We start from the raw sequence: 16,771 nt of genomic DNA, 5'->3' as shown, positions 1-16,771 counted from the left end.
CTGGGTTCAGCAGCAGACGCCTACTACAATGGCCTCAGTGCATTTTCTTACCTTGGCCGGGAAAGGCATGTTTGGTACTCCGGATGTAAGAAGTGATGATCAAGGGAACGCTAGTTTGTGGGATGTGACCAGAGCCCTGCAACGTGGCCGCCAGTAGGGACCTAGGAGGAGCAGAGGGGCCTGCAGACCGAGGCCGGGGAGGGGATGTCAATCGGGTTTTATAAAAGCTTCGTCCTACTGTTACTGGTACTTTGGAGCAAATGAAGGGAAGAGGGCTTTGGCCTCATGGGGTGGGAATGTGGAGAACAGATAGCAGGATGGCAGAGGTGACCTTGGAAGTGGCAGAAACCGTGGCCAGAGGTGAAAGGTGACCATGGATGGGACCACAGGATGTAGTCATAACATCTACTGTTTACTGAGTACCTGGCCTGTGTCAGGCACTGCTCTGAGCACATCCCACATGTTAACTCATTTGCTCACAACAACCCTCCAAGGTAGGTCCTGTTATTACCCCCATTGCAGAGATGAGGCACAAAGGTTAAGTGACTTGTCCAAGACCCACGGTTCTTAGTGGTAGAGCAGGGATTGGAACCCAGGCCCTCTGAGCCCTAACCAATGTCACCTGCTACATAATGGGGGTAGGGGGATCTTGGCAATTCTCTAGGAAGAAAACATGTTTCATTGCCCTCTTTTCGTGGCCACACAGCTGGGAGGCTCAGATAATATCTGTTGGTCCATTTGGAGGGAAGAATGCCGAAGGGCCAAGAAACGTCTGCGTGACACAGAGGTGACACAGTTCTGTTAGGGCAGGAGACCCCCACTGAGGATGGAAGGTCCCCTGGGACAAAAACTGAATTTCGGGCCTCTTGGAACCTATTTCTTCCTCTTCTCCAATGGCTCCAGTATTCTTTGGGGGAAATACGGCTCCACCAGACCCTGAGCCCTGTGTGGGCAGGGCAGGGTGTCATGGTCACTGGAGGGCCCGGCTCCCAGGCCAGGGCAGATAGGTGCAGAGCAGCCCTTCCAGGGTCTGCCCTGCCTGGGACAACAAGGTCTGCTTTGTCAGGGATGGGGGTCCTGACTGCTCAGGGTCCCGCTGTAGTGGTTGGAGGTAAAAGGACAGAGAAAGATGAAGAGGGACAGACAGTGAAGTATACACAAGGCATATACAGAGAGAAACAGAGACACAGAAAGAGGAGAGAAGGATGGAGACGAGAGACACAGAGAGACACATAGGCAGAGACAAACAATCAGAAAACAGAGAAAGACAAAAGGAGATAAGAGAGCTGGACAGAAACAGTGAGACCGAGATGGAGAAGAGAGATATAATGGCAGGCAGAGAGAAATTGTCAGCTGGAGAGAGAGACACACACACAGCAGTAGACACACCGCTCTCTCAGCCCCACAGAGGGAGACATGCTGGGACAAGCTGGCTGAAATGCACCCCCCACACTGACCTCCTTCTAGGCACTTCCACAGTGGCAGCCGGTCCTCCCTCAGCTCTGCCCACCTTCCCTCCTGCTGCTGTCCAAGCCCATTAAGCTGCTACCCTCGCCACAACTGAAGGCCCCACGCCTTGGGGAGGAAACCACTGAAGAGGCGTCCCTGCTCCCTTGCACTCCAAACCATCAATTAGTATTAATGAGGGAAGACTCCTCACTGCGTAAAGACCCCCATTGGAACTCAGATGGAGGGGAGGCCCCGCCCCCATGACTCAGGAAGTTAAAGGGGCAGGGGCCAGCCTGTGAGCTCAGAGTGTCCAGATGGCGTGTGGCAGCGGGAAGGTCACCATCCAGCTGGTGGATGAGGCAGGACCTGGAGTTGGGGGCCCAAAGCCCTTTCGAGGCCAGAACTATGAGGCAATCCGAGCAGCCTGCCTGGATGAAGGGATCCTGTTCCGAGATCCCTACTTCCCTGCTGGCCCTGATGCCCTTGGCTATGACCAGCTGGGGCCGGACTCAGAGAAGGCCAAAGGGGTGAAATGGATGAGGCCCCATGTAAAGTGTGGCTGAGGGCTGGGCTCTGGGTCTGAGGGAGGGGGGACTGGGGCCCAGATATCTGGGCCTGGGTTTCTGGGTCTGAGGGAGGAGGGGGTGGGGGCCTGGGTTTCTGGGTCTGAAGGGCTGGGGGCCTGGACTCCTGGGTCTGGGGGAGGAGGGGCTGGGGACCTGGGCTCCTGGGTCTGAAGGAGGAGGGGCACCGTGGGACCAGCTCAGAACAGGCTCGGCCATTCTGGGTCCAGGGAGGTCCAGGGAAGGCGATGGCCTGCTGCAGGCTTTACAAGCCTCTCTTGGGATTGGAGGAGCTCATTACTCGGGAGCAATGAGGGCAGGAGGGGACCCAGTTGTCTGACCTCCCAGTTGCTCCTTCCTTTCCTTTCCTGGCTGAGGCCTGGAATTCCCATCACCCCCAGGAGTTTTGTGCTGAGCCTCAGTTCATCTGTGAGGACATGAGCCGGACAGACGTGTGTCAGGGGCGCCTGGGTGAGACCACTGAACCCATCTTGAGTCCCTGATCCTGCAAATTGTAGCTAAAATCCTGACACCTCTGCCCTCAGTCTTCCTGTTGGCACCTCTCCTCCATCCCCTTAGTCTCTTCTCCCCCTGGGCCTCAGTCTTCCTCTTTCCTCTCAGGTAACTGTTGGTTTCTTGCGGCCGCTGCCTCCCTCACTCTGTACCCCAAACTCCTGTGCCGGGTGGTCCCTCCTGGACAGGATTTCCGAGATGGCTACGCAGGTGTCTTCCACTTCCAGGTAAAGCTCGGTTCCTCTGTTCATGCCTCAGTATCCCCAAAGTGACATTGTTCTCTTGGGGCTGGAATTCTTGGATGTGTGCAGCAGGGTCAGGGGTCAGAGGTTGGGGCCCAGGTGGGGCTGGAGGTTGGAAGCTGAGCCTGGGCTCTGCCCCTTCCCCCACCAGCTCTGGCAGTTTGGCCACTGGGTGGACGTCGTGGTGGATGACAAGCTGCCTGTGCGTGAGGGGAAGCTGATGTTCGTGCACTCAGAACAGCGGAATGAGTTCTGGGCCCCCCTCCTGGAAAAGGCCTATGCCAAGTAAGGACCCCCCACCGCTGGCTGCAACCCCAAGTCCCAGCCAGAGCCCCCCATCTTCTGGGATCCTCTAGACGTCCCACTAAGGATCCCAAACCAAGTCACACTCCCTGAGGCTCTAATGCCACACCATCTCCTGAGGACCTCCAAACTGTAGACACCTCCCTCCATCACACAGCGCACAAAACATTCCTAGAGACCCACCAAGCACCCAGAATTCTTAAGGAGCTGGAAATCTCTTATCAGGCCCTGACATCCCCAAATCTAAGATATATCCCCTTGGGGAACGTGTAATCTCAGACAATCCTGATCCTTCAGAAACCCAAAGCATCCCCAATATACTGAGTGTGAGTGTAAGACCTGGGACCCCAAATCTTTACTTTTCCCCATCCTTCGGATCTAAAATTTCTGACAAGCCCCATGCAGATTACCCCCAAAGCAGACATCTATCTTCCAGAGATTTAAAATTTCAGACGCAGCCCCCAGGATGCCCAGAATTTTGACAGAGCTCTCCTGTGACCCTCAAATCATGCAGTCCTGGTGGCTCAGAGACCAGAGACCCAATTTCCTAGGGTGCCACAGTCCCCTACTTCAAGAGTCTGCAAATTTCAGGGGTAGCCCTTGGGACCACACACACTGGAGCAGAGGCCCCCAGATCCCAGGGTTGCCGAGGTGCTCCTACATGCCTCAGACACCCCCACCCCAGACCTGCTTCCACAGGCTCCACGGTTCCTATGAGGTGATGCGAGGCGGTCACATGAATGAGGCTTTCGTGGACTTCACAGGCGGCGTGGGTGAGGTGCTCTACCTGAGGCAAGATACCGCAGGCCTTTTCTCGGCCCTGCGCCACGCCTTGGCCAAGGAGTCCCTCGTGGGCGCCACTGCCCTGGTGAGAGAGTCAGACTCCCATGGAGACCCACCCCCCTCCTCCAGGACCAAATGCACAGTCACAGCTGGAGGGGGAAGCGTTCCTGTCCTTCTCCTCTCTTTCACATTGGCTTATTCTCTCTCACAAATCAAACATTCTCAGAACTAACGAGCTTCAGGCACAGCGGGAGCCAGGTGCTTAGCAGATGTTGTGAAGGTGTTTTTCTATTCCTGGTTCTGGGTTAGCTTCCCTCAGGCAGGCTTTCCCGTCACAGACACAAAAGAAGCACTTACAAATACCTCCGGAGGGAAGAGGGTCTTTCTCTGAGAATTTCAACAGAAGTCCCAGGATTGATTTTCATGGGCTCAGCTTGGGTCACATGTTCATCTGTGACCTGATTACATATTCGTTCACTCACTGAGTCGGTCTAACTCATTCACTCATTTATTTACTTCATCCTATATTCAGTTATTAATTGACTCACTTTGTCTCTTATGTTTCTCTGCCTCTTTCCATCTCCCTCTATCTGTTTATCTTTCTTTGTACATCTATCTCTGTCTCTCTCTCTTTTTTTAATATATTAGGGAAGGGGAACAGGACTTTATTGGGGAACAGTGTGTTCTTCCGGGACTTTTCCAAGTCAAGTTGTTGTCCTTTCAGTCTTAGTTGTGGAGGGCACAGCTCAGCTCCAGGTCCAGTTGCCGTTGCTAGTTGCAGGGGGTGCAGCCCACCATCCCTTGTGGGAGTTGAACCCACAACCTTGTGGTTGAGAGCCCGAGCTCCAACCAGCTGAGCCATCCGGGAGCTCAGTGGCAGCTCATTGACTTCACTCTAGTTGGTGAGGGCGCAGCTCACTGGCCCATGTGGGAATCGAACCAGCGACAGCAGCGTTAGGAGCATGGTGCTCCAACCCCCTGAGCCACAGGGCCGGCCCTCTCTATTTTTGCCTCATTTCCATCTCCCTCTCTCTGCTTCCTCTCTCTCCTTCACTCACCAACTCTCATCGTCTCTCAGAGCCCTGTGCCACTCAGTTGGGTGCTTTGGTTGACTCCTGCTTTGGTGGCAGGAGGTAGGTGGGGGGGCAGAGAGGAGCAACCACCCTCCTGCCGTGGCCTCACCGTCCCCTGTCCTCCGCCCAGAGTGATCGGGGTGAGTACCGCACAGAAGACGGGCTGGTGAAGGGACATGCGTATTCAGTCACGGGCACACACAAGGTAAGCATCCCCCATGGGTGGGCTGGCTTGAGGTGTCTAGGTGCCAACTCCACTGACGATGCCGCCCTCAGGTGTCGCTGGGCTTCACCAAGGTGCGGCTGCTGCGGCTGCGGAACCCATGGGGCCGCGTGGAATGGACCGGGGCCTGGAGCGACAGGTGGGATGGATCTGGGGTGGTGATGGGGGGCTGAGCCCCACCCCCATTCCTCACACCCCCTGTCTCTCCAGCTGCCCACGCTGGGACGCGCTTCCCACTGAGTGGCGAGATGCCCTGCTGGTGAAGAAGGAGGATGGTGAGTTCTGGTGAGTAGGGCAGAGGTGCCCAGCAGTGAGGCTGAGATGGTGAGTCCTGCTTGAAGGGACATGGTGGAAGTTCACGCAGAGGGGTCCCTAGTGGGGATGGACTGTCCATATCAGCAGTAATTTTGGAGTGGGGTTCTATCTGGGGGAGTCGAGGAAGAATTAGCGGTGATATTAGGGGAATTTGGAGGCATAGTAATCTCTGGGGGGCTGGAGAGGGATGGGTAATATTTGGAGCAATGGAGGGGGTTTGGTGACACCTGGGACATTTCTTGAGATTTGGCAATATTGAGGGTCTGAACAATACTTGTTGGTAATTGAGAGTCTGCGGGTCTTAATATTTGGGATCTGAAGACAATTTGACAACAGTTGAAGGGAACTTGTGGATCTTGGCTATTTGTGGGGGCATTTCTGAGGACTTGGAGAAATCTCGGGGAGCTGGAGGGCTCAGGGGCTTGGGGGTCATTCTGGCGACATGATACTATTTGGTGGACTGAAAGGTACTTGGCACTATCTGAGGAATTTGGGAGGTTTTGTGATTTGGGAGTCACCCTAGGGCCTTGAGATACTTGGGAGGCTGGGGCCCTGGGGTGGTGGGGGCTGGGCCGGGTCTGACTGCTGGCCACTGTCCAGGATGGAGCTGCAGGACTTCCTCCACCACTTCAACACTGTCCAGATCTGCTCGCTGAGCCCTGAGGTGCTGGGCCCCAGCCCTGCCGGAGGGGGCTGGCACGTCCACATCTTCCACGGCCGCTGGGTGCGAGGCTTCAACTCTGGCGGGAGCCAGACGACTTCCGGTGAGGCCTGGAGGGGCCCTGAGAGGCAAGTAAGGGGGCCTGTGGCAGGTGAGATAACTCCATTTGTTTCTCCTCTACTAGAAACCTTCTGGACCAACCCCCAGTTCCGGCTGACACTGCTGGAGCCTGATGAGGAGGAAGAGGACGATGAGGAGGGGCCCTGGGGGGGCTGGGGGGCAGTGAGTGCCCGGGGCCCTGCTCGAGGGGGCCGAGTTCCCAAGTGCACTGTCCTCTTGTCACTCATCCAGCGAAACCGGCGTTGCCTGAGGGCTCAGGGCCTCACTTACCTCACCGTGTGCTTCCACGTGTTCCAGGTGGGAACCCCTGGCTGAGCCGCTGCGGGAATCCAGGGGGGTCAAGGAGAGACCGAGGGACTAGGGAGAACAGAGAGAAGCTGGGGATCAGAAGGGTCAGGAAGGAATCAGAGAAAGGGGTGGGGAGCCTGCGGATCAAGGAGACAAGGAGCAGAGAAGGGACAGACGGGAGGGACGGGTCCAGGAGGGGTGGAGAGGGGCTGGGACCCCGGCTTAATGAGGGCAGAATAGGAAGAAAAGCGGGGCAGGGGGCAAGGAGGGGACTCTGAGGGGCGGCCACCTTCCCCCTGGCCCTGACTCCCCTTGCTCTTCCTTCTGACAGATCCCAGAGGAGGTGGGTCTCAGATGGGACCCCAGCTTCCAGGCTCGGTCCCCCCCAGGGGCTCGGACAACCAGCACTGGGGCAGGGAAGGCCTGGGGTGCGCTTGGCTGATGGGAGGATGAATCTGTCTGCACGCGGCAAACAGAGGGGTGCGGTGAGTAGACCGCCGGGTGGGGTGAGCTTGGGCGGTCATGGTCACGCGGCCCCTGTCCCCCAGCTGCTGGGACTCTGGGACACCCCGCACAGTCGCGCGCTCCTGCCGAGACTGCTGCGCGCCGACCGCTCGCCCTTAAGCGCCCGCCGCGACGTGAGCCGCCGCTGCCGCCTGCGCCCCGGCCACTACCTGGTGGTGCCCAGCGTCGCCCATGCCGGCGACGAGGCCGACTTCACGCTGCGCATCTTCTCCGAGCGCCGCCACACCGCTGTGTGAGCCCCCAGCCCCGTGGATCAGCCCAGGGCCCCTAGATCCCGCCTAGACCCCACCTGATCCCTGGGTTGACAGCCCGCGAGCCCCCAGCCCCAGGCGCGGACTGTGCAGCCCCTTCCCCATTTCTGGCCTGTAATTTGCAGGGAGATCGACGACGTGATCAGCGCGGATCTGCACGCCCTCAGGGTGAGGGGCTGCTCCCGGAGGGAGCACCACGGGGTGGGGTGGGGACCCTCTGGGCCAGAACTAAACTCCCCCAACCCTGCAGGCCCCTTTGATTCCCCTGGAGCTGGGGTTGGAGCGGCTGTTTCAGGAGCTGGCAGGAGAGGTGAGGAGGGCGGACAGGTCTAAGGGGGTCCCATCCATCCCCCTTGAACCCCTGCCTCATCCTGAATGTCTCATTTTGCTTTAGTACCTCCCTCCCCGCCCAAACTTCACGACCTTCTCTCAAAATGCTCACAGCTCTTACCTGCCTCAGGGCCTTCTGTCTGCACCTCAGCCTGGCTGCCTTCTCTCCCTCACTCCCTGGGCAAACCCTCATCTTCCTAATGTGCCCTTCGCTGGAAACTCTCCTGACCCTCTCTCAGCCCGGTCAGCCGCATGCCCACTGCGGGCTCCCACCACCCAGTGCTTCCCCTTTGCAGCCCTGACCACCCTCCTTGGACCTTGAGCTCTAAGAGGGCAGGCCTGGGTTCACTCAGTCTCTGCCGTGTCCCCAGTGCCACCCAGCATGCTGTTTGGGCCAGGCCCAGAGCTGCCAACTGAATGGCTGCCTGAGTGAATGGCCTCACAGCCCGCTCTCTCCCTGCCCAGGAGGAAGAACTCAGTGCCCGTCAGCTCGAGGCCTTATTAAGCATTGCCCTGGAGCCTGGTGAGTTGGGGACCACAGTAGATCCCTGTGTGTGTTAATCCAGGATGCTGCTTGGAGTTAGGCCATGGGAAACCTGGGCTTACACTGAAACCATCTCCCCACACTTGGGTCCTGTGGCACGACCGGTGGCTAAGACCATGGCTACTCATAAGCCCCCTTCCTCTAAGGGAGAGGCAGGGAGTGTGACTCCTAGCACTGGGAACCCCCTTGCCTGAGTCCAAATCCCAGCTCTGTTAGTTACCAGCACTCCTTTGGCTCTCTGTGCCTCAGTTTCTCTAAAACGGGGTTTCAGTAATCCCTAGCACTCACAGTGATGGCCAGTCCACAGGAAGTTCAGGGTTTTTGTTTGTTTCCTGTAGCCAGGTCCCACACCCGGAACTCCAGAGAGATTGGGCTCAGGACCTGTGAGCAGCTGCTACAGTATTTTGGGGTATATGATGGGGGCCTTGCCTGGGTGGGGAAGATGGGGATGGCGAGGCCTCTGCTCCCCTTTTGGGGACATTAACCAGATGTCCCATCCCCAGCATGGGCGAAGCCTGGCCTTGCACCACTTCCAGCAGCTCTGGAGCCACCTCCAGGAGTGGCAGGTAAGGTGGGGGGCTGGGTGGAGACACCTCCTCCTGGAAGAAGAGGCATTTTACTAATAGGGGCATGGTTACTCTGGGGGCTAGCAGGGCCCCGAGGGAGAAGGGTGACTGGACCACACCAACTTGGAAGGTTCTGGCTGGCTTATCCCTGCCCCGTCACCCTCTGGTCTCTCTAGGGCACTAAGCAGCTCAGGGATCAAGAAAGAGCACAGGCTCTGGTCCTGGGCTATTATCTCAGCTCCCAGCTCAGCCCCTTTCTGGCTGTGTGACCTCAAGCCAGTCACTTCCCCTCTGAGCGGCTTTGTTTGTATACCAATGGGAGGCGGTGATCCCCCCCCCCCCACACCATCCATGTGAGGAAAAAGTGGTCCAAGGCTTCTTCATACTAATAGTGATGTCTCCATTTATTGAGCCCTCACTAGGCCCCACTGGGTAGATACTTGTCTTCACAGTAACCTTGTTACATGTGTTACTATTGATTCCATTTTATAGACCGGGAAACAGAGGCCTAAAGTGGTGAAGCTTTAGGGTGCGCAGCCAGGAAGAAAGGGAGCTGGGGTGGGAACCCAGGCCGTCTGGCCTCTGAGGCCCCATTTCAGCCCTCTTCAGGGAGCTCAAGGGCCTGGGGGTGGGACTGACCTATTCCTCCCCACCCAGGCCATATTTGACAAGTTCGACCAGGACACCTCGGGAACCATGAACTCCCACGAGCTGAGGCTGGCGCTGAATGCCGCAGGTATGGACAGGTCCTGGGGTGGGTCGTGGGGACAGGATTGGCTCCCTCTCCTGGCCCCCGTTCTCTTGCAGGCCCAGCTGCCCACTCAGCTGCTGCCATCACAAAGTTGACACCTTAGCTTGTTGTCAGCCCTTGGCAAGGACTGGGTGACCCTGAGAAGCCACGGGGGAGAATCCTGTCTGTGTGGGGAAAGAAGGGTGTGAGAAGGGGCTGGGCCTGAGAGGGGGCTGGGGAGGGCACAGGGCATCCTGGGAGGGGAGACGTGCAAGCTGGTGTCCTCCGGGAATCATGGCAGAATGTCCTGGATTCCTCTGAGTTTGGGTTGGAATCCTAACTACTGACTTACTCCTTGGTGGCCCTGGGCACATGAATTCACCTTCGTGGGCCTCCGTTGCCCTCTGTAAAGTGGCTCTGACACAGGATGGCTGCAAGAATATGACCTTTCCCCTTGTGTAAAGGGGGATGGAGGGATCAGACAGGAGCTCCCAGATCCCCACCTACCCAGGGCTCATCTGCCGCAGCAAAGTGAAGGGTGACACATGGGGAGATCAAAGATCCAGGGACATACAAGGAAAGAAAGGAGCCCAAGACAGAGCGGGGAGAGATGGAGTCAGAAAGATGAGACATGGGACAATGAGAAACAGAGTCCCAGACAGACAGAAGCAGGGGTGAGAGAGAGTGAGGGGAAGATGGCGTTTGTACCATGTACTCAGTACCGCTGAGTGCCTGGTTCAGGCCTGCTATCCTAGGCAGAAGACTGAGCAAATGCTCTTGTGGGGCTGAGGTCTGCTGCCACAGGCAGACTACAAATAAGACACCCAGGTCAGATGGTGATAAGTGCTGTGGCAGGAAAAGGAAGCAGGCCAGGGCCATAGGGCATGCAGGGGAGTGGGTGGTCAGGGAAGGCCTCGCTGGGGACTGAGGGGGGATCTGAAGGAGGAGTGAGCCTTGGGACAGTGGGGTAAGAGCATTCCTGACAGAGGGAATAGCCCCTAGGCCCAGAGGTGTGGAGGGAGCCAGGGATGGAGATGAAGACGGTGCCAGTGTGGCTGCAGCCAAGTGGAGAGGGGCAGGTGGTCAGAGGAAAGACTGACAAAGCCCCCATAAGGCCTCGTGAGGCCCTCGGCTCTAACATTTTCAAATATGTATGAGAGGGAAGAGGCAGAGGCAAGTCTAGGGTCAGAGCATGTGGGGCTCCTGTCTGGAGGAGGGAATGCCAGGAGGACAGGGGCCAGCAGGAAGCGTGCTCCAGAAACCAGGCTGGCGCTGGGGGTTCAGTGGTGACCAGAAACCCTCCCCTCACCTCCCACGGCTTCCAGTCCAGAGGCAGCCAGAGAACCAATGACAGTGACAGCCCAGAGTGGTCAGGGAGGGGAGGGGCAGGCACAGGAGCTGTGGGAGCCCCGAGGAGGTGCTGGAGGCTCTGTGCTGGGGCGAGGGGGGGTGGTCTTCCACGGCTTCCTCAAGGAGTGTAGGCCAGGAATGCCTTGGGCGAAGAGGACAAGGTGTTCTGGGCAGAGGGAACAGCAGTACACAGGGAGAAAGACAAAACCCAAGTAGAGGAGGGCAGTGGGAAATGCGCTGCCACCTGCGAGGGCCACAGGCAGATTGGGACAATGCGGCCTTGGGGACAGGTACCATGTCATGGTCACTAGGGCCCAGTAAAGTAGGTGAGGGGATCCTGGGCAGGATTCCACGCCAGGCACCACAGGCCATGGGGCCCCCGAAGAGTGGCCAGAGGAAGCCGACAGTTTCCATGAAAGGATGGCTGGAATTCCAGATGGGGCAGTCGGAACTGGCCCCTCCTGCCTTCTCTACTGGGGTTTCCCACAGCCCGGGGCACTTTGCCCCCAATCCTTGAAGGCAGATGAAGGCCAGAGTGACCCATGAGAGGTCACAACACCAGGGAGAGGCCACAGGCTCCCCAACCAAGACTGTTCACTGCACCTAGACCAGGACACAGCATGTGGTGGCACTTGACAAACGTGTTAAATGAATGCAATTGGGGGGCAGTTGGGCTTTAGGAGGCAGCAGAGGCCCGTGAAATTATCCTTGCACTGTGTTTGGATGTGTGGGGCACGGAGGGAGAGTCACCCTGCAGCCTTGAGTCCCGGAGGGTTACCTGTGACCTGGGAAAACCACTGTTTGTGGCTTTTAGAAGCCTCTGTTGAGATTCCTCATAAGAAATGATTTCTAAACTTTAGAAGCCCCCTTGATGTGGAGCATAAAGAAATTGACTCCAAGTGGGACAGACAAGAATGTTTTGCTGCACAGAAATATCCCCCGGTGCCCACTAGCAGAAATTCTGCATAGTTTAAAGGAGAAATAACAGACGCAGAGCTGGTATGTGCCAGACACTGTCCTAAGCTCTGCACAGGACATCTTCACACAACCTTATGGAGTCGGGACTACTGTTGTCCCCATTTGACAGATGAGGAAACTGAGGTCCAGAGAAGTGAAGGGAGCTGCCTGTAGCCACCAGCTGGGATTTGAAAAGTGGGGACAGGCCCCACAGTGTCTGTCTCCCTGGGGAGTCAGGGTGGGGTGCCAAGCTGAGGTGGGGTTCACAGCAGCTCAGGCTCAGAGGTGGCTTCCCCCTAGGTTTCCACCTCAACAACCAGCTGACCCAGGCCCTCACCAGCCGCTACCGGGACAGCCGTCTGCGTGTGGACTTCGAGCGTTTTGTGTCCTGTGTGGCCCAGCTCACCTTCATCTTCCGTGAGTGCCACCCTGGCACGGATGGGGCAGAGGGAGGGGATCCCCATCTGGGGAGGTGGGTGCTTACCCCGCCCCTCTCTGCACAGGCCACTGTAGCCAGCACCTGGATGGAGGCGAGGGTGTCATCTGCCTGACCCGCAACCAGGTGAGCCTGGGCCGGAGGGAGAGGGTGGCACAGGGCGGCTGTGGCAGGAGTCCCGGAGGCTTTTGCTTCAAGCCCGCTGTCTTCTTTCGCCCAGTGGATGGAGGTGGCCACCTTCTCCTAGGATCCTGGCACGGGAGCACCTGCAGCCAGAGGCAGGAGAGCTGCCAGGAGCCCTGCCTTTCCTTCTGCCAGCCCGGACCCGAGTTTATTCCACAGCAAGAGGGGTCTGAGCGAAACCAGCTTCCTGCGACCCCTCCAGCTCCCTGCCTGGCACGGGGCGGCAGATGCTCTGACGTTCAGCCGTCATCGAGCATTGTTTCAGGAGCCGGCCTGTCCGGGGTTGGTTCTGAGCCCACCACTCCCCAGCTGGGCAAGTCCCTGCACTTCCTTGTGCTTTGCTCGCCTCATCTGGGAACAGCGATGGTCACGGCACCTTTCTTGGGCAGGCTATGTGAGTTAGTCACCGTCACTCACTTAGAACAGTGCCTGGCCCACACTGGGACCCCAACAGCGGTCTTGGTTTTATACCCATGGGAACGGGGATCATGGCACGCCCAGGCCCCACCTCACTCTGGGAATAGGTGCTCCATCACGGCTTTGGTAAGAAGTAGAGAACAGAGAGAGGAGAAAAAGAGAGGACACTGTGGGACGCCTTCTTAAAAATATTACATGTTTTATTATCCTGTCCCCAGAGGGGTGGTTTATCCAGAAACCGAGAAAAAACAATCAGAATAAACTCAAAAAAGGGGTGGGTGGGTGGGAGATAGGAGCAAAACCATCAACTAACAGGCAGCCAGGCCAGCAGCCCACCCTCCACCTCAGGAGGGTCCCCAGAGACCCATGCCTGATGACAGACAACAGAAAAATCAGTAAGGGGCTGGGGGAGGATAGCAAATCAGCTGTCTTCATTATGAGAGCAAGAGGCGGCAAAGATATGTTGCTAGGTGAATATATATTTATATAATAAATCCGTAAGTTAATAAAGTAAATAGTAATTCTCTGAAAGTTTTTAATTCTTTTTTTATAGCTTTTTTTGTGACTTTTTTTTTTTTTTTTTAATTTTTTGTTTGCTTGTTTTTGGTCCTTAGAAAATCTTGAGAGACGCAGGTCCAGACAAAGCAAGGTGAGGGCTGGCTGGGGACAGGAGCAAAAGTCTGGTCGGCCCAACCCCACTCCTCTGCTACAGAAAAGGGGGGGGTGAGCTGCACCCCTTCATCTCCTGGCAATCGCAAAGGAAGGGGGAGGGGTAAAGGGGGAGGGGCAAAGGGAACGGGATGGGGTCCTCTTTCCTGTTGGGTAGCTGTGGTGCCCTCTGCTGGGCCCATCTCAGGTGCGGATGGTTCCTGGACAAGGCACATAGGGCTTTGGCCTGGATGTGGGAGGCCTTGGCAGGACCTCCGGGCAAGGGACAGGGTGTGGAGAACGTTCCTAGGGCTAAGAGGGGACCTGTTTTGCTGTGGGGACTCACTGTCCCTTCCATAGTTTAAAAAAAAACAAACAATACATATATTTACCAGACCAGAAGTGCTGACCCCAAAAGGTTCCTGTTCCCCTGTCCATTGGGAGGGGAGAGAACCTCCTGGCCAACCACAAGAGAGAGGAGAGAGCCGGCCCCAGCCCCTCCCGGCCACCCCGAAAGGACTGACAGAACGCTTTGCATAGATACAGAGTCAGGGGAAGGGACCGGGGAGGCCCCACAGCGCAGAGGGGCGGACACACTGGGCTCCCCCAGCCCCTCCTGGAGGCGGGGAGGAGGGGTGCTCGGTCGGGGCCCAGAGGAGCCCTCACAGGTCGCTCTCGCCGTACAGGGCTGTAGAGAAGGACTTGTAGTCAAGGGCACCCGGCACGGCATCGGAGCCTTGGTACGGCGCCATGCGGGCGATGCAGTACTCAGCCTGGTCGGGGGGCAGCTCTCTCCGCAGCTCCTCGGCTGTGATGAAGTTCTGGGGGTGGCAGGGCGGGACTCTGGGCCACCTGCACCCCACACCGGTCCCGCAGCCCCTCCCGCCGGCCCCAGGCGCTGCGCCGGGTCTGGCTTACCTTGTCCCCGGCCAGGACCTTGAAGGAGGCGATCACCTGGTCGGCCGTGTCTGTGTCCGTGGTCTCCCTGGACATGAAGTCGATGAAGGCTTGGAAGGTCACGAGGCCGCTGTGGTTGGGGTCAACCACGCTCATGATCCGGTTGAACTCAGCGTCGCCCTGCGGGCGGGAGCGGGCGGGGGAGGGCGGCCTGTGAGCAGGGCAGCATGGCTGCGCCCGGCCGGCCGGCACAACCAGGCCAGGAGGGCAGGGCCCGACCCCGGCGTGCAGGCCGCGTCGCCAGCCTGCCTCCAAGGGTCCTGGCTCCCCAGGCTGACTGCCTCACGTGGCCCACACGGGGATGGTCCCCTCTGCTCCTCCCCTCTCCTCCCACGCGTTTGGGAAGTGGGCAGTGAGCTGTAGATCAAACATGTCTGCTGCTCCTCAGCCCTAGGCTCACAAGTCAGCTCTGGAGGGTGGGGAAGAAAGAAAGAGAGAAAGAGAAAGAAAGGGGAAGAGAGCCGGAGCCTGACCTCCTCTCTCCAGGGACTCCAGAAAGGAGGTGGGGGGCTCGGGGAGTCATCGGAGGGACCCCAGCCCCGCAGACGCAGCACAGGAGGGGGAGGTGGGGCTGCACTGCTCTGGTGGAGGGGTGTCCCCGAGGACGTGGAGACTCGAGTGGGGTGGCGCAAAGAGGAGGAGGAAAGGGAGGAGGGGCAGCAGGGGAGGAGGGGAGAGGAGCAGGGGGAGCGGCACAGCAGCGAGGGAGGCGGAGGCTGCGTACCAGGCTATGTCCTGTGGAGATAAGCAGCGCCCTGACGTCGTCGGCGTCCATGCTGCCTGTCTGCTTCTGCTCCAGGACGCAGGCACAGCAGACGAGGCCAGGCCCAGAGCAGACAAGAGGGGCCACCCCATGTGCACAGCGGAAAAACAGGACAGTGGCAGGAGCAGGGGACACAGAGGCGGCCCCGAGAGACCAGGTAAGGGGGCAGGTGTCCAGACAGACACAGGGAGTGAGGAGGCAAGAGAGCCGGTGAGATGGAACACACAACGGAAAAGGGTGGGATGGTGAGGGAGGGGAGACAGAGAGAAGGAGAGAGAGAGAGAGCAGTTAATGCCATGGTCCGCTGGGGCCCAGGGGACGCGTACCTGCCGGTCATTCTCCACGTCGTAGCCCAGGCTGATGAGGCAGGCCTTGAACTCCTCCGGCCCCAGTGCCCCGCCATGGTCCTGCCGGGCGTCCGCAGGCAGGTGCGCAAGGGGCGGTATGGAGGCCAGGCCAGCGCAGAGGTGGGGAGAGGGGTCAGGGTCACATGCAGAGGGTGGTGGGGGGAGGGGAACACATGGGGGAGGGAAACACAGAGTTAGAGGTGACACGGACGAGGTGATGGCCAGGGACAGCGGGGGCAGGTGGAGGGGCGTGGGTGGTCTGAAGGGCAGCCAGAGGCCTCCTCTTGCCTCTGGGCCAGAGTGGGGTGGGAGCTGAGTGGTGCAGGATTGAAAACTGCGTCCTAGGACTTGGAGGGAGCGGGGAGCGCACCTCACCTCCAGGGTCTGGGGTGGGAGAAAGGGCACTGCACCCCTCCCTGCTCGGGAGGTCAGGGTCCCTGCTTGACAGTGGACGGCTGAGGCTGCACACTCCTACCCAGAGGCAGAAGGAAGGCAGGTGACACCAGGCCAACAGGCTAGATGGGGACTGGGGCAAACTGGCACTCAGGCCCCTCCAAAGGGGCTGCAGAACAAATCTTAATTCTAAGACCACCATGTGTACGTGTGACGAGATTCACGGGCCAGGTCTCAAACCTCGGGTGTGCTGGAATTTATTCAGTCCCAGGGTCTCACTGGCACAGCCCCAGAGACAGGACTCGGGACCCCCTTACCCTCCCGGGGGAAAGTGCTCGGGCTGTGGGTGGAGGTGATACCCTCTGCACCCCCTTCCGTGTGGCTGAGGCCCCACCAGCCCACGAGCAGCGGCCAACACGCAGCAACTGTGATGTGAATGAACCGACAAATGCAAAGATGGAGGGGGCAAGATGGGACGGTGACAGTGGTGACAGCAGGGGGGGAAGACGCCAAGGGGTGGGGGGAGCCGTTCACCTTGTCGAAGTGGTTGAAGGACGCCCGGAACTCCTGCATCTGCTCCTGGCTGATGCCCTTGGCGTCGCGGGTGAGGATCTGGTTCTCGACCTCGTTGATGGTGCGGGCGATGGTGGTGAGCAGCTGCTCCCAGCCCACGCGGATGTGCTGCGGGGGGAGCACGGGCGTGAGTGCAGGCCAGGCCTGTGGGGTCCTGGGACCCCTGTGGCTGCCACTGAGGGCACCTTGGAACTGGTTCTCCCCACACAGAGTGCATACGTGGCCTGGATGACTCCCAAATGCCAGTGCAGCCCCACACTCTCCTGGT

General features: G+C 58.4%; 2 protein-coding genes across 8 annotated transcripts in view; one reads left to right on the top strand and one right to left on the bottom strand.

Annotated features, from left to right (window-relative positions):
* Positions 1-1,763: 1,763 nt before the first annotated feature.
* CAPN12 (calpain 12) lies at positions 1,764-12,469 on the top strand (the record flags this gene model as incomplete). The annotated part of the gene is made up of 21 exons (XM_081032285.1): positions 1,764-1,997; positions 2,414-2,483; positions 2,634-2,752; positions 2,919-3,052; positions 3,770-3,938; positions 5,057-5,131; positions 5,203-5,288; positions 5,360-5,434; positions 6,065-6,228; positions 6,310-6,542; positions 6,865-6,876; positions 7,082-7,290; positions 7,435-7,477; positions 7,560-7,619; positions 8,105-8,162; positions 8,522-8,592; positions 8,687-8,749; positions 9,407-9,485; positions 12,087-12,203; positions 12,290-12,348; positions 12,443-12,469. The coding sequence occupies 21 exons, from the start codon at positions 1,764-1,766 to the stop codon at positions 12,467-12,469; spliced, it is 2,157 nt and encodes a 718-aa protein (XP_080888411.1).
* Positions 12,470-12,997: 528 nt separating this feature from the next.
* The window catches only part of ACTN4 (actinin alpha 4), a 70,533-nt gene continuing 66,759 nt past the window's right edge, over positions 12,998-16,771 (bottom strand). For 2 of the 7 annotated variants that reach the window (XM_081031976.1, XM_081031977.1), the window contains exons 18-22: positions 16,465-16,611; positions 15,517-15,597; positions 15,152-15,217; positions 14,389-14,547; positions 13,004-14,291 (exon numbers count right to left, since the gene is read on the bottom strand). In XM_081031976.1, the coding sequence (XP_080888102.1) occupies positions 14,133-14,291; positions 14,389-14,547; positions 15,152-15,217; positions 15,517-15,597; positions 16,465-16,611 (612 nt within the window). In that variant the 3' untranslated portion in view covers positions 13,004-14,132. Of the gene's footprint in view, positions 14,292-14,388; positions 14,548-15,151; positions 15,598-16,464; positions 16,612-16,771 lie in introns of all 7 variants that reach the window. The other 5 variants (XM_081031978.1, XM_081031979.1, XM_081031980.1 and 2 more) reach the window with 3 other exon arrangements.

Source organism: Rhinolophus hipposideros (genome assembly GCF_964194185.1).
Source record: "Rhinolophus hipposideros genome assembly, chromosome: 21".
NCBI lineage: Eukaryota > Metazoa > Chordata > Mammalia > Chiroptera > Rhinolophidae > Rhinolophus > Rhinolophus hipposideros.
The sequence above is the reverse complement of the archived record's forward strand: the minus strand, read 5'-3'. Positions and strand labels throughout refer to the sequence as shown.